At 58.3% G+C, this 23,693-nt stretch overlaps 1 protein-coding gene across 1 annotated transcript; it reads left to right on the forward strand.

Moving 5' to 3' along the window:
• Positions 1 to 132: 132 nt before the first annotated feature.
• LOC144935781 (GRB2-associated and regulator of MAPK protein 1-like) lies at positions 133 to 23,166 on the forward strand. Its single transcript, XM_078862523.1, is given in 12 exon segments — positions 133 to 680; positions 5,735 to 5,875; positions 9,618 to 9,748; positions 11,335 to 11,924; positions 12,251 to 12,307; positions 12,309 to 12,517; positions 15,839 to 16,006; positions 16,847 to 16,992; positions 17,685 to 18,073; positions 18,992 to 19,184; positions 19,603 to 19,799; positions 21,274 to 23,166. Coding segments are annotated over 12 exon segments (3,516 nt in total). The 5' UTR covers positions 133 to 580; the 3' UTR covers positions 22,469 to 23,166.
• The last annotated feature ends 527 nt before the right edge of the window (positions 23,167 to 23,693 follow it).

Below are 23,693 nucleotides of genomic sequence, written 5' to 3' on the forward strand. Positions count from 1 at the left end.
CTCCCCCTCTCTTACATCTCTCCCATTCCAACTCCCACCCTCTCCCACCAAACCCCTCTCCCACCAAACCCCCCCCCACCCCCTCCGTTCGCGATGACCCTCATTTAGCATCACTACGGCCATCGCGGGGAGAGTGCGGAGCGATCGAGAGAGAGCGCGGGAGAGAGAGGAATCGCGTGGGCGGGAGCGTTCAGAACAGGGAGCGGAGAGTGGAGAGAGGCAGGGGGAGGAGCGGCCGAGGAGAGGCAGGGAGCGAGCGAACGAGCGAGAGAGAAGGGCGAGAGGACAGGAGAGGGAGGAGAGAGCGAGACAGCGTGGATAGACGAGAAACATGGCGAACCGTCACGCGCACGGATTCTGCAGAGGCGACGGCGCGACCCCTGGGGGTGCGAGGGGGGTGACGGGGGCCGCCGCAGAGACCCCGGCGAGAGGGGGCCGACCGTGAGACGCAGCTGCTGCCCAACGCTGCCCACCACCACCATCATCGTTGCCCACAACCACCACAACCACCACCACCGCCGCTGTGCTGCCCGCTGCTGCTGCTGCTCCCCCACCCACCCACCCCGCGCGGGGAGAGGCGATGGATCCCGGGCAGCAGCTGCGATGGAGCTGCGTGTCTTGGCCGCTCGACCTCATCCTCAACAAGTTCCGCCTGCCGCTGATCGTGAGGCCAGACCCAGGTCGGTCGCGACATCGGGCGCGACATCATCGCGATGCGTGTCGCGATCTACGGGGATGAGGGAGGGGGGGGTCAGGCGGGGGACGCGGCGACCTGGCTTTGATGTCATCCCGAGTGCGTGTGTGTCACTGATTGTGTGTGTCACTCGTGTGTCACTGTGTGTCACTGTGTGCGTGTCGCAGTGTGTGCGCGTATCATGAGTGTGTGTCACTGTGAGTGTCACTGTGTGTGTGTCACCCTATCACACTGTGTGTGTGTGTCACCCTATCACATCGTGTGTGTGGCACTGCGAATGTGTCGAGGTGCATGTGTCTTCGTATTGTTTTAGTGTGTCACTGTGAGTGTCACTGTGAGTGTGACTGTGTGTGCGTGTGTCACTTTGTGTGAGTGTGCATCACACTGTGTGTATATAGCGGTGTGCGTGTGTCACTGTGTGTGATGATGTAGGTGTGTGTGGGCGAGAGTGAGTGTAGGTGTGAGTCTTTGTATCACTGTGTGACTGTAGAGGTTTGTGAGTGTGTAAGTGAAGAACGCTGCTGGGAAGTTGGAGGCAGTCGCCTTCCAGCTACTACGGAGGGCAGAGGAACGACGCTCACAACAACGAGCGGAGCGCCGGACGGATAAAACGCAGAAAATTAGCACGGTGGGGAGCACAGGTGGTGCATCTGCCAGTGCTCTCAGTCGACCCGTGGCACCTGCGTCTGCCCCGTGACCTCCTGCCAGCGAGCCTTCGACACTTCACGTGGCCTCAACGTGCACCTAGCCTGGCACAAGCGCCGTGGTGACGTCACCGCCACTTAGTGGTGAATGGCGGTGGTTGTTGTTGTTGTGTGAGTGATCACGTGTGTGTGTGAGTGTCATGGTGTGAGTGATTGTGTTTGTGAATGTGAGTGCGTGTGTGAGTGAACCGGTCCTAGGCCTCCCCTAGGTCGACTCGGCCTCAAATGAGTACCTGGTGCGGTGTGTAAACATCGCCACTGGGGAAACAGATGGGGCCCGTCGTGGTGCCGGCCGGCCTGGCGTGGTGTTGGCTGGACACCCCCTCGTGTACTGCCCCGGCCTTCATAGGTGCTCGATAACAGCACTTGCCCTAACAATCTCTTTAGGCTATCGGGGGGATCTTTGTCTTTATGTGTGAGTGAGAGAATGTTATTGTGTGTGTTCGCTTATACAGTTCGCTACTGTGTGTGTGCTTGTACGGCTGTGTGTGTGTATGAAAGACCGTGTGTGTTCATGTGGGGAACAGTAGTGTCGTGGTTAGCGCGCTGCGCTACGAACCCGGCCACCCGAGTTAGATTCCCGCTCACGGCCAACATCAGTGACGATGATCTGAACCGGTCCTGGGCTTCCCCAAGGTCGACTCAGCTTTAAATGAGCACCTGGTGCGGTGCCTAAACGTCGCCACTGCTGTCACAAAGGCGTGGGAGTGCACTTCCGGCCTTCATAGGCGCTCGCTCGCACTTGCCCCAACAGTCTGTGACAGGCTATACGGGGGGTCTTTGTCTTTGATGTGGTGGTGGTAGCAATGATGATTACAACGGTGCTGCTGCTGCTGCTGATGATCGTGGCTGTTGTAACGATGTCGATTATGCAGTGGCAGTGGTGAGCACGTGGAACCGACTTGTCCTTCCCCCGCACCTCCGATTAGCACGGTTGGCTACGTACGGTGCGAAAGAAGTTCAACGTACAGTACGTTATTGCGCACGATGGCAGCAGCATCATCATCATCAATATCTCTCGGAGCTCGATGCCAATGTCGACGATGTAGTGCCGCACCCTCCCAACCAACACCACGCCTCCCCCCCCACCTCCCCCCCACTAACCCCCCGCTACCCCCCCCGCCACCTCCCCACCTCCCCCCCTATCCCCAAAACCTCCCCCCCCACACCACCTACCTCCCCCACACCTCCCCCCCACCACGCCTCTCCTTCCCCCCCACCTCCCCCCCCCCCACCTCCCCCCCCACTTCCCTACCCTCCCTTAATTGGGTTGTAGCCTCCCAGTTAATTAACACAATGTAAAACAATCTCCGCCATCGCCGTCATTAGCGCCACATCCGAACGCACACGCCGGGCGTGGAGGCGAGGGTTGGTGGATCACGCAAAGATTTGTAAATCTCCCCCCCCTCCTCCTGCCCCCACCTCTCCTGGGCTGTGTGCGAGGTGGCCCAGGAGATTGTAGCGCAGCAAATTGGGTTCGTGTTCCCGTGTGGATCTCTGCGTGTCACCCCCCCCCCCCCCCGGGGTTATCCGGTGTACTGGCACAAACTCACCCGCACTCAATGTGTGAATGGAATTCCTCGTCAAATATCCCAGCGTGGCAGGAACCCATGAGGAGCGTCTTGAGACTCGTTGACATTCTCCCGGATAAATACTCCGTGGGGGATTGCTTGTTCGATTGCACTTTGCATGGCACCACCATGTGCACCACCATCATCATCATCCTTGATGTATCCACTGCTGGAAGAAGGCCTCCCCTAGCCGACGCCGCCTCTCATGGGACGAGCGGTCCGCCCGCTCCGTGCACGCGAGCCGATGCCGTCGCTCCGTCTCCGCGGGGGACGTCCTCTCGGGCGCGTTCCCTCCGTTGACTGCTGCTCTGTCGTCAGTCTCGACCCCGGCATTCCTTGGAGCCGTGAGCACTTTGCCTAAGAGTCAGGAGAGACAGCAGAGTTCAATCCACCTCTTCACATTATCCAGACAACCTACAGATGTGAGGGGGGGGGGGGGGAGCGGTGGCGCAGTGGTTAGCGCACTTCTCTACCCCGGTGAACATCGGCGGCGAGACGTTTTGATGTCCTCAAGGTTCATCATCGCCCCCCCCCCCGCCCGCTCCCCGGGCTCCGCCACTGCATCGAGTAGTGGATTGGCACGAGGATGATGTCGACGAGCTGACGGCTGTGTGAGAGAGAGGGGTGGGGGCTAGAGAGAGAGGGGGGGCTGGCTAGAGGGAGAGGGAGGGGCTGGCTAGACGGGGGGGGGGGGCTGGCAAGAGAAAAACAGTGGAGGAGAGTGGAGAAGAGAGAGGGGGGGCTGGCTAGAGGGGGGGGGGGCGGCTAGAGGGGGGGGGGGGTGCTGGCTAGAGGGGACTGGCTAGAGAGAGAGTGGAGGAGAGTGGAGGAAGAGAGAGGGGGGGGGCTGGCTAGAGGGGGGGGGGGGCGGCTAGAGGGGGGGGGGTGCTGGCTAGAGGGGACTGGCTAGAGAGAGAGTGGAGGAGAGTGGAGGAAGAGAGAGGGGGGGGGGGCTGGCTAGAGGGGGGGGGGGCTGGCTAGAGAGAGAAAGTGGAGGAAGAGAGGGAGGGGGGGGCTAGAGAGAGAGTGGAGGAAGAGAGGGGGGAGCTGGCTAGAGAGGGTGGGGGCTAGAGAGCGAGAGTGGAGGAGAGTGGAGGAAGAGAGAGGGGGGGGGTGTGAACGGGGATGGCTCAGGCTGACACCGCGCGCGGCCCCCACGTGGCGACGGCTCCGGATGCAGGATCGGAGCAACAGGTGCGGGGGTGGGGGCTTGCAGAGCTGCGACTGGGGGGGGGGGCTAGAGGGAGGGGACTGGAGGGGGAGGACTGGAGGGGGGGGGGCTGGAGGGAGGGGGCAAGGCTGGGGGTGGGAGGGAGAGCGAGTGTGGTGGTGGTGATGGTGGTGGTGAGAATGGATTGTGTGGTTGTTTTCGGTGATGGTGGTCATGTTGGTGATGGTGGTGTTAGTGGGGCGCGGTGGTGTAGCGGTTAGCGCGCTGCGCTACGAACCCGGCTGTCCGAGTTCGTTCACGGATAACGCCAGTGACGAACACCTGAACCGGTCCTGGGCCTCCCCTAGGTCGACTCAGCCTCAAATGAGTATCTGGTGCGGTGTGTAGTAAACATCGCCACTGGGGAGACAAAGGCGGCCGGGCGTGGTGCTGGCCACCCACCCCCTCGTGTGCTGTGCCGGCCTTCATAGGTCCTGCTCGCTAACAACACTTGCTCCTACAGTCTGTTAAGGCTGCACGGGGAATCTTTGTCTTTGGTGGTGATAGTGGTTGGGGGTAGGTGAGGGGAAGTGAGTGTGGTGGTGGTGATTCATTGTGGTGGTGGTAGTGGTGGTAGTGGTGGTAGTGATGTGAGTGATATAGTGTTTAGTGGTGGTGGTAGTGCTGATATCGGTATTGATGGTGGTTGTGGCGGTTGTGTTGGTGGTTGTGGTTGGTATTGAGTCTGTGACCATCCCACCCTCATTTTCACGCGCGCTGCGTCTGGCACAGCTGCCTGTTTACTGTGCAGGAAATGCATATAAAGTGCACCTAGCCTGGCACACACCGCTTGGCGAAGTTTGGTCGGCTGCTCGACGTGTGGCTGCATGTGTTTTTATGGATGTGCGTGTGTGCTGCTGCTGATGATGAGGTCACTGCTGATCTGCTTCTACTGTTCATGATAATGTTGATGCTCATGATGTTGCTGCTGATGGTGCTGATGATGATAATGCTGCTGCTGATGATGATCCTATTATAATTATGCTGATGATGCTGGTGCTGATAATAATGGTGCTGATGGTGCTGGTGCTGATAATGATGGTACTGATGGTGGTCGTGGTGCAGGCCACTCGCTGGAGAGGATGTGGAGCGAGGAGGTGGTACTGGTGCTAGTGACGATGGTGCTGCTGATGATAATGATGGTGGTGCTGCTGCTGATGGTGGTGGTGGTGCTACTGATGATGGTGGTGGTGCTCATGATGATGATGGTGGTGGTGGTGCTGATGATGGTGGTGCTGATGATGATGGTGGTGGTGGTGCTGCTGATGATGATGATGGTGGTGGTGATGATGATGATGGTGGTGGTGCTGCTGATGATGGTGGTGGTGCTGCTGCTGATGATGGTGGTGGTGGTGCTAATGATGATGGTGCTGATGGTGGTGGTGATGGTGCAGGCCACCCGCTGGAGAGCGTGCGGAGTGGCGAGGTGGTACTGGTGCTGCTGATGATGGTGGTGGTGGTGGTGCTGATGATGGTGGTGGTGGTGGTGCTGATGGTGGTGGTGGTGGTGCTGATGATGGTGGTGGTGGTGGTGCTGATGGTGGTGGCGGTGCAGGCCACCCGCTGGAGAGCGTGCGGAGCGGCGAGGTGGTGCTGGTGCACTCGTGCCGCCAGTGGAGCGCCGTGTGCGCACACAGCCTGGAGGAGGGCCACTACGTGATCGGGCCCCGCATCGAGATCCCCGTCCACTACGGCGGTAACCACCACAAACTACCGCCACGCTCACCACCAACTAGCACCACACTCACCACTAACTAGCACTAACTACCACGAACTACCACTAACTAGCGCCACACTCACCACTAACTAGCACTAACTACCACTAACTACCACTAACTAGCACCACACTCACCACTAACTAGCACTAACTACCACGAACTACCACTAACTAGCGCCACACTCACCACTAACTAGCACGAACTAGTGCCACACTCACCACTAACTACCACTAACTAGTGTCACTAACTAGTGCCACACTCACCACTAACTACCACTAACTAGTGCCACACTCACCACTAACTACCACTAACTAGTGCCACACTCACCACTAACTACCACTAACTAGTGCCACACTCACCACTAACTACCACTAACTAGTGTCACTAACTACCACTAACTAGTGTCACGCTCGCCACTAACTAGCACTAACCACCACTAACTAGTGCCACACTCACCACTAACTACCACTAACTAGTGTCACTAACTACCACTAACTAGTGTCACGCTCGCCACTAACTAGCACTAACCACCACTAACTAGCGCCACACTCACCACTAACTACCACTAACTAGTGTCACTAACTACCACTAACTAGTGTCACGCTCGCCACTAACTACCACTAACTACCACTAACTAGTGCCACACTCACCACTAACTACCACTAACTAGTGTCACTAACTACCACTAACTAGTGTCACGCTCGCCACTAACTACCACTAACTAGCACTAACTACCACTAACTAGCACCACACTCACCACTAACTACCACTAACTAGTGCCACACTCACCACTAACTACCACTAACTAGTGTCACTAACTACCACTAACTAGTGCCACACTCACCACTAACTACCACTAACTAGCACTAACTACCACTAACTAGCGCCACACTCACCACTAACTAGTGTCACTAACTACCACTAACTAGTGTCACGCTCGCCACTAACTAGCACTAACCACCACTACACTAGCAACTAACAAGTACTACACTAGCCACCACCAACTATCACTGTGGTAACCACTAGTAACCACCACGATCTACCATTACACTAACTAGCACTAACTACCACCACTATCGACCATTAACTACCACCTTCTACCACTTCCACCAGCTACTCACAGCTCCCCCTAACGCGACACGCTAACCGCGGCCCCACAGCTCCCCCTAACGCGACACGCTAACCGCGGCGCCACCGCTCCTCCTAACGCGACACGCTAACCGCGGCACCACCGCTCCCCCTAACGCGACACGCTAACCGCGGCGCCACCACTCCCCCTAACGCGACACGCTAACCGCGGCGCCACCGCTCCCCCTAACGCGGCGTGGCAATTACTCAACACTCACGGCGGGGGGGGGGGCTGTCCCACCGCGCGATGCCCCCCACCAACCCCTCCCCTCCCCCCTCACAACCTCCCCCCTTCCCTCCTACAAATCACCAAACGCCCCCCCACCACCACCTACTACCCCCCTCTTTTGGCCCCAATAATCACCCCCCCCCTCTTCCCCCCCCCCTTGCCCTCCTCCAACCTTGGACTCCACCACCAGCTACCCCCCCCGCCCCAACCCAATGTCCCCCCATCAATCATCTCAACCCCCCCCCCCTCCAACATCTCCACCCTGTGAGCCGCTCACGATGGTTCCCCTCCCGACTCGCTCGCCATCCCGAACCCCTTCCGCCCATCAAGCCCCCCCCCCACCCCTCCCGACAATCTTCCTGAGCCGCTAGGATCTCACCCCGCCGCACACTCCCCCCGCACACCGAACTCTTCATCATCATCAGCAGCAGCGTCATCAGCAGCGTCATCCACGACCGATCCACTGCTGGATGAGGCCCTCTCGGGGGGCCGTCGCCTTCTCTCACGATTCCGCGATGTAAACAGCCCCCACCAAGACGACCCACACCGCCCCCCCCCACCACCCCCTCCATAAATTTGCCGTCTCACTCGACCCCCCCCACCCCTCCCTCCCTCCCCCGTGTTCACAAAGCGGAGGCGCCCAGAGTTGTAATCAGAATGCGCGGCGCGTGAATGGAGCCGCGCTCATTCATTCATCCCGGAGTGGGGGCTCCCCCCCCACCTCCCCCCCCACTTCCCTCCACCACTCAGTGCGCCTTTCACTGCCGCCAGCTCTCACACAAAGGGGAGCTCTGTATACAGTTCCAGCCAGCCCCATCATCATCATCCTCGTCTCCGCAGCCCCATCATCATCATCATCCTCGTCTCTGCAGCCGCGTTGTCATCACCACGTGGTCACCGTCTCTGCAGCTCCATCATCACCACCACCTCCATCATGATCGTCAACACCGTCTCTACATCGACAGCTTCCTACAATGGCTCCAGTTCATTCTACAATGCGAGTTAGTGGTCACGTGTGTGGTCACCCGTGTGGTCACGTGTGTGTCACGTGTGTGACCACGTGTGTGGTCACCCGTGTGGTCACGTGTGTGGTCACGTGGGTGGTCACGTGTGTGGTCACGTGTGTGGCCAAACGTGTGGCCACGTGTGTGGTCACCCATGTGGTCACGTGGGTGGTCACATGGGTGGTCACGTGTGTGGTCACCCATGTGGTCACGTGTGTGGTCACGTGTGTGGCCAAACGTGTGGCCACGTGTGTGGTCACCCGTGTGGTCACGTGTGTGGTCACGTGTGTGGTCACGTGTGTGGTCACGTGTGTGGTCACCCGTGTGGCCACGTGTGTGGTCACCCATGTGGTCACGTGGGTGGTCACATGGGTGGTCACGTGTGTGGTCACCCGTGTGGTCACCCGTGTGGTCACGTGTGTGGCCACGTGTGTGGTCACGTGTGTGGTCGCGAACGCAGCTAACCGAATTCGATCCCCGCTCGTGATCAACATTTGTGACAAATATTCTGAACCGGTCCCGGGCGTCCTCTAGGTCGATACAGCCTGAAAAATAATACTTGGTGTGGTGTGTAAACAGAAGCACTGGGGAGACAAAGGCGGCCGGGCTTAGTGTTGGCCACCCAACCCTTTGTGCGCCGTGCCGGCTCTCATCGGTGTTACTCGCTAGCAGCACTTGCCCCCACAGTCTGTTAAAGGCTATAAGGGGGATATTTGTCCGTACCTTTGTACGTGCAATCCATGGTCCCTATTATCACATCTTAATTTACATCAAACACCCCTTACCCACAGCCTCACACCCAACTCCACCCCTAACACCCCAACCCCTAACACCCCAACCCCTAACACCCCAACCCCTAACACTTCAACCCCTGACGCCCCCATCACTCCTCACCACTCCCAAGCGCTCTCTCTCTCTGTCTGCCAGCCAGGGTTATATTTTACAAAGACAAGTAGTGGGGGAGGGAGAGTGTGTGTGTGTGTGCGCGTGTGTCGGTGTGTACGTACGACGTCTGTCTGAGTGTGCGCGCTGTTGGGGCGTGCAAACATCAGCACTGGGGAGACAAAGGCGGCCAGGCGTGGTGCTGGCAGCCCACCCCCTCGTGTGCTGTGCCGGCCTTCATAGGTGCTCGCTAACAGCACTTGCCCCCAACAGCTGTCAAGGCTATAGGGGGATCTTTGTCTTTGTCCGTATGACAGTGGGTCGATGTCTCTCTCAGGGTGTGTTGATAACGCCCTGGATGTTGTTGGTGCTGTGTGTTGTCTTTTGTTGTTGTTGTTGTGTGGTGTATTGTTGTTGTGCTGTGCATGTGTTTATGTTGTTGTGGCCGTACATACGCGTGCCCCCCCCGCCCCCCAGGTAAGTTCAAGCTGCTGGAGCAGGAGCGCGATGCCAAGGAGCCCGTGCAGTTCTTCGGCAGCGTGGAGGAGGTGGCCAAGGCCTTCCCCGACCGCGTCTTCGTCATGGAGGACATCTCCTTCAGCGTCAAGGTGGCCACCACGACGCGGGGACAGCGTCCACACCACCACCACCAGCACCACCACCACCACCAGCACCACCAGCACCACCACCACCAGCACCACCAGCACCACCACCAGCACCACCACCAGCAACACCAGCACCACCACCACCACCAGCACCACCAGCACCACCAGCAGCACCACCACCACCACCACCAGCACCACCAGCACCACCACCACCAGCACCACCACCAGCACCACCAGCACCACCACCAGCACCAGCACCACCAGCACCACCACCAGCACCAGCAGCACCAGCACCACCACCAGCACCACCACCACCAGCAGCACCACCACCACCACCAGCACCACCACCACCAGCACCACCAGCACCACCACCACCACCAGCACCCACCACCAGCACCACTACCACCACCAGCAGCACCACCACCAGCACCACCACCAGCACCACCACCACCAGCACCACCAGCACCACCACCAGCACCACTACCACCACCAGCAGCACCACCACCAGCACCACCACCACCAGCACCACCACCACCAGCACCACCACCACCACCAGCAGCACCACCAGCACCACCACCACCACCACCAGCAGCACCACCACCAGCACCACCAGCACCACCAGCACCACCACCAGCACCACTACCACCACCAGCAGCACCACCACCAGCACCACCACCAGCACCACCACCACCAGCACCACCAGCACCACCACCAGCACCACTACCACCACCAGCAGCACCACCACCAGCACCACCACCACCACCAGCACCACCACCACCAGCACCACCACCACCAGCACCACCACCACCACCAGCAGCACCACCAGCACCACCAGCACCACCACCACCACCAGCAGCACCACCACCAGCACCACCAGCACCACCACCACCACCACCAGCACCACCAGCACCACCACCAGCACCACCAGCACCACCACCAGCACCACCACCACCAGCACCACGGTCTTACGCCTCCGCATTATAGCTCCTCCACGTTCTAACTCCACGTTCTAAATCCGAGTTCTAACTCTGGTTTCTAACTCTGGTTCTCAATCCGAGTTCTAAGTCCGAATTCTAACTCCGCGTTCTAAGTCACGAATTTATTTTCGCCTCGTTTGCTGTGCAGTACTTTCGTTTGTTTCGCTCTCGTCGTGCTGGTGGCCCCGGGCCAGTAAACGTGAAACGTGGCCAACGTCGGGCCAACGTTGGGGCAGCTCTGGCAAGGAGGCTGGTCGTCTGCTGGGCGGTTCGGTTGAAGTCCGCTCCGGGGCGGCGATCTTCAACTCCGTGTGGTGCACTCGTGGAGAAGCGTGCCGTTTGGAACGCTTTAGGGAAGACATGCGTGTGCGTGGTCTTTCTTCCTTGTCTGTGCCTGGCCTTGCTGTCGATCCCCGCTCCACCATCCCCCCCCGCACCTCGCCCCCCACACCTCACCCCCCACACCCCCCACCCACACCTCGGCCCCCACACCTCGTTCCCCGCACCTCACCCCCCCCACCTCGTCTCCCACACCTCAAACCCCCCCCCACACCCCCCCCCCACACCCCCCCCCACACCTCGCCCCCACACCCCGCCCCTCGTCCGTGCCAGGTGGCGTCGGGCGAGTACAACGAGGACTCGGAGGTGTACAACTTCACGCTGAACGCGGGCGACGAGCTCACGCTCATGGGCCAGGCGGAGCTGATCTGCGGCAAGGCGCCCAAGGAGCGCACGCGCCTCGCCGCGCTGCTCCGCAAGTTCGGCGGCCGCCTGCAGCTCGGCGTCTCCTCCTCGTCCGATCGCGTCAACAACAACAACAACAACGGCGGCGGCGGCGGCGGGAGATACCACAGGGGCGCCGGCCAGCACGCCGGCGGCGGCGGTGCCGGAGGGTCGCCGAGCTTCGTGGGTGCGGCCGGCGTGAGCGGCGGCGGCGGTATCGCCGGCGGCGCGAGCTTCGGGCTGGCGTCGCCGGGGCTCGGCATGGCTGTGCCGACGCCGACGCCGCCGACCGCCTCCTCGTCGTCATCCTCATCGTCCTCCTCCTCGTCCTCGTCTCCCCGGGGGGGGAAGATGCCGTGCCTCATCTGCATGAACCACCGCACCAACGAGAGCCTCAGTTTGCCCTTCCAGTGCCGCGGCCGCTTCAGCACGCGGAGCCCCGCAGAGGCGCAGCTGCGTGACGGAGAGCACACGCTGCGGTGAGCGCTACGCTCGCTCACTCACTCGCTCACTCACTCACTCGCTCACTCGCTCACTCACTCACTCGCTCACTTCGCTCACTTCGCTCACTCACTCGCTCGCTCGCTCACTCACTCACCCATTCAACCACTGACTAACCTGCTCACCCCCTTACACGATCACTTGCCCACTCACCTATTGACCTGCTCACTCACTACCCCACCCTCCCCCCCTGTCGCCCACCCTCTCCCCCCCCTTTCCCCCCTCTCCCCCCCTCTCCCCCCCCTCTCACCCACTCCTCCCCTATCCCCCCCTCTCCCCCGCTCTTTCCCCCTCTCCGCCGCAGGGCCATAGTGGAGCGTGCCCGCCTGCCCGTGAGCGTGGTGGTGCCGTCGCGCGGCGCCCCCCCCCCCGCGCAACCCTCACGACCAGCACGTGGTGCGCGAGGGCCACCGCTACAAACTCGTGGGCCTGCGCGCCCGCACCGTGGCCCTCTGCTGCGCCCTGCGCCCCGCCGAGCCCGCCGCCTGCGCCGGCCTCGGCAACCGCGGCGGCGGCGGCGCGGGGGGGCCGGCGGCCGCCCCGGGCGGCGACGCGGGCGGTGACGCCAACGGTGAGTGCGCTCGCGTGGTGACGGGGCACGGAGCCGCGGTGGCTAGGGGATGTTGACTACCTCGCCTGGTGTGCAGGAGGTCATGGGTTCTATCCCGACCCTGACCCCGACGCCTGCTGCTGCTGCTGCTGTATATTTGGGAGTTTGCGTGTCTCGCTAGGTCGGCTTGGCCTCGAATGAGTACCTGGTGCGGTGTGTGAACATCGGCACTGGGAAGGCAAAGGTGGCTGGGCGTGGTGCTGGCCACCCATCCCTTTGTGTGCCTTGCCAGGCCTCGTAGGTGCTCGCTATCAGCACTTGGTTTGTTAAGACTACACTGGGGATCTTTGTGTGTGTGTTGATCGTTGTGTGTGTGTGTGATGATCTTTGTGTGTGTGATGATCTTTGTGTGATGATCTTTGTGTGATGATCTTTGTGTGATGATCTTTGTGTGTTGATCTTTGTGTGTGTGTGTGTGATGATCTTTGTGTGTGTGATGATCTTTGTGTGTTGATCTTTGTGTGTGTGTTGATCTTTGTGTGATGATCTTTGTGTGTGTGATGATCTTTGTGTGATGATCTTTGTGTGTGTGTTGATCTTTGTGTGTGTGTTGATCTTTGCGTGTGTGTGTGTTGATCTTTGTGTGTTGATCTTTGTGTGTTGATCTTTGCGTGTGTGTGTGTGTGTTGATCTTTGTGTGTTGATCTTTGTGTGTTGATCTTTGTGTGTGTGTGTGATGATCTTTGTGTGATGATCTTTGTGTGTTGATCTTTGTGTGTGTGATGATCTTTGTGTGATGATCTTTGTGTGTGTGATGATCTTTGTGTGATGATCTTTGTGTGTGTGATGATCTTTGTGTGTTGATCTTTGTGTGTTGATCTTTGTGTGTGTGATGATCTTTGTGTGATGATCTTTGTGTGTGTGATGATCTTTGTGTGTTGATCTTTGTGTGTTGATCTTTGTGTGTGTGATGATCTTTGTGTGTTGATCTTTGTGTGTTGATCTTTGTGTGTGTGATGATCTTTGTGTGATGATCTTTGTGTGTGTGATGATCTTTGTGTGTTGATCTTTGTGTGTTGATCTTTGTGTGTGTGATGATCTTTGTGTGTTGATCTTTGTGTGTGTGATGATCTTTGTGTGTGTGTGTGATGATCTTTGTGTGATGATCTTTGTGTGTGTGTGTGATGATCTTTGTGTGATGATCTTTGTGTGTGTGTTGATCTTTGTGTGTGTGTGTGATGATCTTTGTGTGTTGATCTTTGTGTGTGTGTGTGATGATCTTTGTGTGTTGATCTTTGTGTGTGTGTGTGATGATCTTTGTGTGATGATCTTTGTGTGTGTGTTGATCTTTGTGTGTGTGTGTGATGATCTTTGTGTGTTGATCTTTGTGTGTGTGTGTGATGATCTTTGTGTGATGATCTTTGTGTGTGTGATGATCTTTGTGTGTTGATCTTTGTGTGTTGATCTTTGTGTGTGTGATGATCTTTGTGTGTTGATCTTTGTGTGTGTGATGATCTTTGTGTGATGATCTTTGTGTGATGATCTTTGTGTGTGTGATGATCTTTGTGTGATGATCTTTGTGTGTGTGATGATCTTTGTGTGATGATCTTTGTGTGTGTGATGATCTTTGTGTGATGATCTTTGTGTGATGATCTTTGTGTGTGTGATGATCTTTGTGTGTTGATCTTTGTGTGTGTGTGTGATGATCTTTGTGTGTGTGATGATCTTTGTGTGATGATCTTTGCGTGATGATCTTTGTGTGATGATCTTTGTGTGTTGATCTTTGTGTGTGTGTGTGATGATCTTTGTGTGTTGATCTATGTGTGATGATCTTTGTGTGATGATCTTTGTGTGATGATCTTTGTGTGTTGATCTTTGTGTGTGTGTGTGATGATCTTTGTGTGTTGATCTTTGTGTGATGATCTTTGTGTGTGTGATGATCTTTGTGTGTTGATCTTTGTGTGTGTGTGTGATGATCTTTGTGTGTTGATCTTTGTGTGTGTGTGTGATGATCTTTGTGTGATGATCTTTGTGTGTGTGTGTGTGATGATCTTTGTGTGTTGATCTTTGTGTGTGTGTGTGATGATCTTTGTGTGTTGATCTTTGTGTGTGTGTGTGATGATCTTTGTGTGTTGATCTTTGTGTGTGTGTGTGATGATCTTTGTGTGTTGATATTTGTGTGATGATCTTTGTGTGTGTGATGATCTTTGTGTGATGATCTTTGTGTGTTGATCTTTGTGTGTGTGATGATCTTTGTGTGTTGATCTTTGTGTGTGTGTGATGATCTTTGTGTGTTGATCTTTGTGTGATGATCTTTGTGTGTGTTGATCTTTGTGTGTTGATCTTTGCGTGTGTGTGTGTGTTGATCTTTGTGTGTTGATCTTTGTGTGTTGATCTTTGTGTGTGTGTGTGATGATCTTTGTGTGTGTGATGATCTTTGTGTGATGATCTTTGTGTGTGTGTTGATCTTTGCGTGTGTGTGTGTTGATCTTTGTGCGTTGATCTTTGTGTGTTGATCTTTGCGTGTGTGTGTGTGTTGATCTTTGTGTGTTGATCTTTGTGTGTGTGTTGATCTTTGTGTGTGCGTGCGTTGATCTTTGCGTGTTGATCTTTGTGTGTTCATCTTTGTGTGTGTGTTGATCTTTGTGTGTGTTGGTCTTTGTGTGTTCATCTTTGTGCGTGTGTTGATCTTTGCGTGTTGATCTTTGTGTGTGTGTTGGTCTTTGTGTGTGTGCTGATCTTTGTGTGTGATGATCTTTGTGTGTTGGTCTTTGTGTGTTGATATTTGTGTGTGTGTTGATCTTTGTGTGTGATGATCTTTGTGTGTGTGTTGATCTTTGTGTGTGTGTTGATCTTTGTGTGTGTGTTGGTCTTTGTGTGTTGATATTTGTGTGTGTGTTGATCTTTGTGTGTGTGTTGATCTTTGTGTGTGATGATCTTTGTGTGTTGGTCTTTGTGTGTTGATATTTGTGTGTGTGTTGATATTTGTGTGTGTGTTGATCTTTGTGTGTGTGTTGATCTTTGTGTGTGTGATGATCTTTGTGTGTGTGTTGATCTTTGTGTGTGATGATCTTTGTGTGTTGGTCTTTGTGTGTTGATATTTGTGCGTGTGTTGATCTTTGCGTGTTGATCTTTGTGTGTGTGTTGGTCTTTGTTTGTGTGTTGATCTTTGTGTGTGATGATCTTTGTGTGTGTGATGATCTTTGCGTGCTGATCTTTGTGTGTGTGTTGGTCTTTGCGTGTTGATATTTGTGTGTGTGTTGATGTGTGTGTGTGTGTTGATCGTTGTGTGTGTGTTGATCATTGTGTGTGTGTGCTGATGGATGTGTGTTGGGGCTGCAGGTCCCTGCCCGGTGTTCTCGGGGGGCTGCGGGGGCCCGTCGGGGTGTGGGGGGCCGCCCCCCACTCTCGTCGACCCCTCCACCCTGGTGGTGGTGGTGCCTCTCCACTTCACGCTGGGGGGGGGCGCCCCCCTCCCCAGGTTCAACCTGCCTGAAGGCCTCATCAAGGGTGAGCAGGGGGCGCCGTGAACAACAACAATACCACCACAACAACTAATACCACCACAACAATACCACAACTAAAACAACAATACCACAACAACAACAATACCACCACAACAACTAATACCACCACAACAATACCACAACTAAAACAACAATACCACAACAACAACAATACCACCACAACAACAACTAATACCACAACAACAATAAAATAGTGTTGATAGTGGTGGTGGTGTTGATGATGTTGATGGTGGTGTTGATGATGTTGATGGTGGTGGTGGTGGTGTTGATGATGGTGGAGGTGGTGTTGATGGTGGTGGTGGTGGTGGTGTTGATGGTGGTGGTGGTGTTGATGATGGTGGAGGTGGCGTTGATGGTGGTGGTGGTGTTGATGATGGTGGTGGTGGTGTTGACGGTGGTGGTGGTGTTGATGATGGCGGTGGTGGCGTTGATGGTGGTGGTGGTGTTGATGATGGTGGTGGTGGTGTTGACGGTGGTGGTGGTGTTGATGATGGTGGTGGTGGTGTTGATGGTGGTGGAGTTGGCGTTGACGGTGGTGGGGAGCGTTGGTGTAGCGGTGAGCGCTACGCTGCACTACCAACCTGGCGACCCGAGTTAGATTCCCGCTCACGGCCAACACCGATAACGACTATCTGAACCGCTCCTGGGCCTCCCCTAAGTCGCCTCAACCTCAAATAAGTACCTGGTGCGGTGCGTAAACATCGCCACCCGCCTCGTGTGCCGTGCCGGCCTTCACCGGCGCCGCCGCTCGCTAAGCGGCGCTCGCCCGACGGGCTGTCAAGGCTCCACGTGGGGGGGGGGGTCTCTGTGTTTGGCGGTGCAGGCGAGCGGGCCTACGAGGCGCTGGTGCTGGAGCGGCTGGCGTGGCTGCAGCAGCGCTTCGACGTGGACGAGTACTCGCGCGCCGTGCGCGAGGTGCGGCCCGACAGCGCCGGCGAGGCCGCGGAGCCCGGCGCCAGCCCCCGGCAGGTGAGGCCACGCACACACGCACACACGCACACACACACACACGCACACACGCACGCACGCACACACACACGCACGCACACACGCACGCACACACACACGCACGCACACACGCACACACACACGTACACACACACACGCACACACACACGCACACACACACGTACACACACACACGCACACACACACGCACACACACACACGCACGCACACACACACGCATGCACACACGCACACACGCACACACGCACACACACACACACGCACACACGCACACACACACGCACGCACGCACGCACACACGCACACACACACGCACACGCACACACACACGCACGCACACACGCACACACACACGCACGCACGCACGCACACACACACGCACACACGCACGCACACACGCACGCACACACGCACGCACGCACACACACGGGCGCCCACTCGCTGGCTCGCTCGCTCGCTCACTCGCTCACCCACGCACTCGGCCACTCATTTTACTTACTCGCTCGCTAATTTATTGATTCACTCACTCACTCATTTGGCCGTGATGAATGAACGAATGTGCATTATTCATGGGGAGTCAACACTGCTGCCCTCGCTTACCATTCCTGTGCCACTCCTTCTCCCGTCCGTCTTTGTCTCTCTCCCTCTCCCCCTCTCCCCGTCACGCACGACAACGACGACAACGCATGCAGCGCGCGTGCGGGCGCTCCGGATCGGGTTCCGCCTCCGTGCCGACGTCCCTGCACTACGCGCGCGACGAGCTCACGCGCTCTTTCCACCGCCTCTCCGTGTGCGTCTATGGAGGCAGCCTGCACGCCGGCACCACCGCCGGCACCAACACCGGGGTCGCCGCCGGGGCCGCCGCCGCCGGCGCGGCCGGCCCGCCCGGCGGTTCCGCCGAGCCGGGAGCGCCGGCGGCGCCGGGGACGGCGCCGATGTCCGGGAATGTCGGGCTCGGGGCGGCCGGGGTCTCGGACCTCGACGCCGCCGCTGCCGAGCGCGGGCAGTCGAGCAGCCCCTCGGCCGCCCGAGAGCGATCGGCGAGGACCCCGCGGGAGTGCGGGGGGGGGCGCAAAGGGGGGTGCCAAGGGGGGTGCCAAGGGGGCGGCGGCGGCGGCGGCGGCGGCGGAGGAGGAGGAGGGGGGGGGAGCACTCGCGGTCGCAGGAGGCGCCCACCGGGAGGTGAGGAGGGCGGCGAGCGCACCGTCGTCGTCGGAGCGATCCGTGCAGTGCGATGGAGGAGCCGCCCCTGGTACCCCAACCCCCGGCCCCATTTGAAAGGGCCGCCCCCGGTGGCAGTTGTCCCTGTGCAGCACGGGGTGACCCGGCGCCGGGCTCACGAGCGGCGTGTTTACACACGGTCCACGCACACCACCGCCACCACCACCACCGCCACCACCACCACCACCGCCACCACCGCCAACACCGCCGCCACCGCCACCGCGGTTGTGAAACATGGCGACCTGTGGGATCCCAAACCGCAAACCGTAGGGATGCGTCGGAAGTCCAACCCCTGGTTTGGGCTCTTGAGTCGGCCCATCATTGCTCCGGGGACGATAAAATTAGTACTGCTTTGTGTGGTGCAGTCGGCAGCGTTTGTCCTCAGCATGAAACAGACTCGGCCCTGCTACAGGAACGTGGAAAGTAAACGGGAGATAAGCGCCGATGCTCGTTAGAGCGGCGGAGATCGCTGGGACCCCGTGTGAGAAAGCAGTACAGTACAACACCACGGGACATTGCGGTGGTGCAGCACCAGCGTGTTCGGCGCGACGTAGCGTGGCAGTGTCTGCAATGTGACCTCCCCCCTCGTCCCCCCATCCCCCCCCCCCGTCCCCCCCTCCCCCTTTCACAGGCCCCCCGATTTCCCGTACGAGGTCCTGTGGTCGGAACCAAACCCCCGCAACGCGGACGCTTGGGGGGTGCACACCCCCCTGGGCGTGCCCCCCGCAGCTCCCAGCTGCCCCCCGAACCCCTCCGGCACCACCGCCGTGGGGGGTAGCGGAGCGGGTGGAGGAGGGGGGGGAGGAGGGGGGGGACTGCGACCCCTGGCGAGGGCGGCGTCTGCGGGGGGCTGCGGCGGCGGCGGCGGTCGCGGCACCCCCGAGCGAACCGGGGGGGTCTCCCCGGAGCCCGAGCCCCCCCCCGAAAGGGGGGTCTCCCCGCCGCCCCCCGTGCCGCCCAAGTCCGAGGCCGTGAGTAGCGGGGAGAGGGTCACGGTGGCCGGCGCTCGGGTTGCAGTGCCGAGACGGACATCGCTGTGGCCGTCACTCATGGCGACGACGACGACGACGATGCGCATGCTGCTGCTGATGATGATGATGATGTCGACTGCTGATGATGTCAGTCTCTGTAGTGCATGAGGAGTGCCATCTACTGATGATGATGATGCTTATACTGATGCTGCTGCTGTTGATGACGATGACGCTGCTGATGATGATGCTGCTGCTGCTGCTGCTGATGATGCTGCTGATGATGACGCTGCTGCTGCTGATGATGACGTTGCTGCTGCTGATGATGATGACGCTGCTGCTGATGATGATGACGCTGCTGATCATGATGATGATGACGCTGCTGCTGATGATGACGCTGCTGCTGCTGTTTGTCTCTGAGGTGCGGGAGGAGTGCCGTCTGCTGAACGCGCCCCCCGTGCCCCCCCGGAGCACGAAGCCCGCTGCCGCCCCCAGCCCCCCCGTGCCCCCCCGCGGTGGCGCCGGCACGCGGCTCCTGCTGGGCGCGCCCCCACAGGAACCCCCCGCCTGGGCACAGAGCCCCAATCTCTCCTTCTACTCCTCCGGCCTGCATCGCCTGTGAGCACACGCCGTCATCTTCGTCATCGGCGTCTTTGTGGTCATCGACATCGTCGTCATTGTCAGCATCATCGTCATCATCATCGTGGTCATCGACATTGTCATCACCGTCAGCATCATCAACTAAATTGTCATCATCAACTACATCTTCATCATCAACTCCACCATCATCGTTAACTTCATCAACATCTTCATTATCTATAACTTCATGGTCATCGTTAGCTTCATCAACATCATTATCATCAACTACATCGTCATTATCGTTATTGTCAAAGTCACGGTCAACATCATCAACATTAAACATTAAAACGTCGTCACCTACATTGCCAACAGCATCGTCAGCGACATCATCACCTTACCGACATCGTCATGAACAACATTTGTAACATTGCCCTAAACAGCAACATCCTTAATAATTCACTATCCATCGTTATCATCATCATCACCACCATCATCATTTTCAAGACGACATCATCATGTCCACCACCTTCCGCTCGCCTCCCCATCCACATTCACACTGCAGCATCCCCCTCACCCCCTCCCCGCCACCCCCCTCCCTGCCCCTCCCACTCTCTCATCCTCACCATTGATCCCCCCCCCCACCCACATGGCCAACTCATCCCCCATCCCCTGACTCCCTCCCCCCTCTGCTCCCCCCGCGTCCCCATTCACCCTCATTTGTATTCGCGTTTCCACTCGCCCTCACCACAGAATGTCTTCGCTGTTATTCACAAATCTACCGCCCCCCCCCCCGCATCAAATAAAGCTGAAAGTGGACCATTCCAACTGCAGTAGGCAGTGAAGAGAGACAGGGCGAGTGGAGCAGCTCATTTCCGTGTGGAGGGTGGAGGTGGCGGAGGATTGATTTAATATTCCCATAGCCCCATCAGATTATGTAATGTTGTTTTCAATTGTTGGATATCACTCTGGTTTTGTTTTATGTAGTAAAGGCTCCTGGTCTGTCTGTCTGTGCGATCACTATTAATTTAATTAGTATGATCGTTTATTAAGCTACATGTGCATGTACAGCCACTCTCAATCCACTGCTGGATGAGGCCCGGGTGGCTTATATCCGTTCACCACAAGACCACGTGTCCCTGTTTCATTCAGACGTCGACCAATAATTATATCATTCATCCGTTCGTTCATTCATTCTCTTCCAACCGGGCTCCCTTTGCACGACTTTACTCAATGTCACGTACACTATGGCATTCAAGGCAACATGAACCCACACACATATTCACTGCAGTGGATAGAACATGGTTGATGATGATCTTGATGATGATGAAGAACTTAATTATGTGTTCCATGTAGGTGATGCAAGTTCAGAGTTTACAGGAAGCAGATTTTATTGTTTTCGTCATCGCGTTCTCTATAGTATGGGCACTACTAACACCACACCATCCTCACCACCACCACCACCTCCATCATCATCACCACCGTGTTCTCTCGCTGTCCCCGTGCACCACCGCAGCAGCAGCAGCAGCAGCAGGAAGCTCGCGAGCCGCCCCGTGTCGGTGGGAGAGGCGCCGTCTCCTCCTCGCCCCGTCCCGCGCACCTCCGCGCCTCCCCACACCGGCCGCCCCCCCTCCTGCTCATCCACCTCGTCCACCTCCTCATCATCCTCCTCCTCCTCGTCCTCCGCCCGGCGCTCCTGGTGCGAGCTGAGCCGAGCGTTCTCCGCCGACCCCGACGTGCCGTTGACCCGCGACCCCTGCGGCCACCGGGCAGAGTCGACGGTGGCGACGGCGGTGGCGGCGCCCGGCTGCGGGAACGAGGAGCGGCAAACGCCGCCGCCGCCCGGCCACTGCGCGCCGACCGGCGGCTGCTCGACGCGGCCGGGGTCGCGCGACGCGGCCGATGCGCCGCGACCGGACGCGGCTGGGGCCGCTCGCCCGGGCCCTACGCTGAGGAGGAGCAACGGTGGCGACGCCTTCACATCCTCGCCGCCGCCGCCGTCGCCGCCGCCGCCAGCGGCAGCAGGAGAAGCGGCGGCAGCAGGAGAAGCATCATCAGCAGGAGAAGCCGCATCGTCGAGGGAAGCTGCGGAGACAGCGTCCCCGCTGCGCGCCTCGCGGCCGTGCGAGTGCGACTCGAGGAGGCGGAAGGGAGGGGGAGGAGGGGGCAGCCCCGGGTTTGGGGGGACGCCCCCCACGATCCACTGCGAGTGCGGCGAGAGGGGCGCGACCCCCCCTGCCGCGCGCTCCCCTCCACTCAGCCCGGACGTCTTCCCTCCGTCCGAGCCGCCGGCGCCGGCGGCGCCTCCCGCGGCGCCGCCGGCGCTTCCGGCCAAGAACGGGAACCCCTTCCTCCCCTTCGATTTCGGCGACGCGGGGGGATTCCGCACGGCGCCGGTCGCGGCGCCGGTCCAGTCGCGGGCGGCAGGCGACGCGACCCCGTCGGCGGGGTCGGAGGGGAGGTCGAGCGGCGACGGCATGGCGTGGCAGCCGCCGGCCGACCTGGCGGGCCTCACGGTGCAGGGCGTCTGCCGGTCGCTGAGGTTCATCGGCTTCTCGGACGACGCGGTGGGGCTGTTCGCACGCGAGTGCGTCGACGGCACGCTGCTGGCGCAGCTCACCGAGGAGATGCTGCTGCAGGACTTCCGGCTCAGCAAGCTGCAGGCCAAGAAGGTGCTGCAGTTCGTGGGAGGATGGAGGCCCAAGTTGTGACGGCCGGAGATTGGTCTGCGGTTCTCTCTCTCGCCCGGTGAGACCGGCGAAGGCTGTGCGGGGCCTGTGGTGGCCCCGGCTCATCGCGAGAGGGACACTCCAGATATGGTGTGCCGGGCGTGGAATCATATTCAAGGTCGGCGATCCGGACAGCCCCGGCTGCAATGATGCGCTGGTGATGGATGATGATGAATATTGGTTTCACGAGAGTCCTGCTATATTTGGATGTTCGGCCAATTCCATTTTTTTCAGTGAGGGCCGTGGAAGGAATCCGGAGAACCCCAGAGAAAACCCAGCAAGCAAACGAGGGCATCGCACTTAAAGGTCCGCACGGATGGGTTCAAAAACCCACTGCTGTGTGGCCACATCCCGGCCACCTCGAGTTTCACAAAATCTTTGCCTCCGCATTGCTGGATCGCAACCACAACCACCACGATCACCACCACGATCACCATGACCACCACGATCTCTATGATCACCATGACCACCACCACGATCACCGTGACCACCACCACCACAACCACCATGACCACAACCACCACCACCACGATCACCATGACCACCACCACCACCACCACCGTGAGCACCATCTGAATCTGGCAAAATTAATTCCGCCAATTCCAGCGTGGGTCGTGCTAGCGGACGAATTCCCCACCCCCCCCCCTTCAACTGTTGCTCCGTGGGGGACCAAACCCCCCCTAACCCCCACCTCTGTGTCCCCTCCTCCATGGACTCCCCTTGGCTACCTGGACCCCCTCCATGGGCCCACCATGACTACTTGCCCCCCCCTCCACCCTCATGCATCTGTATATAACCCCCCACCCACCCACTCCGCCCCAAACACATTTATATTGTAAATACAGAACCGCAACAACAACAAAAGTATAACTTGGCAAACAAGGATGCAACTCATTCGTCAATAATGCTGCCGCCCTAAAAGGAGGAAAAAAACGTGATGAGTGGTAGACGACGTTCCGGGCCATGAGCCTTGTTCATGCGCAGTGAAGAGGGGGCCAATTCGTTTTTGGGGGGGTGGGGGGGGCGGTGTGCTTCTTGACACACGCTCGTGTCATTGTACCGCGCTTTTGTGCACAGTGCCGCAGCAGGGTGTGAGCTCATCCCCCGGCTGGGCGCGGAAACGGTACGAGCGGTGGGGGGGGCGAAGGGGTTCGACCCGGCGATTGCCGCAGCGAAACTCCGTGTGCACGTGGTCACGTGATATGCA

Source organism: Lampetra fluviatilis, chromosome 14 (genome assembly GCF_964198595.1).
Source record: "Lampetra fluviatilis chromosome 14, kcLamFluv1.1, whole genome shotgun sequence".
NCBI classification, from domain to species: domain Eukaryota; kingdom Metazoa; phylum Chordata; class Hyperoartia; order Petromyzontiformes; family Petromyzontidae; genus Lampetra; species Lampetra fluviatilis.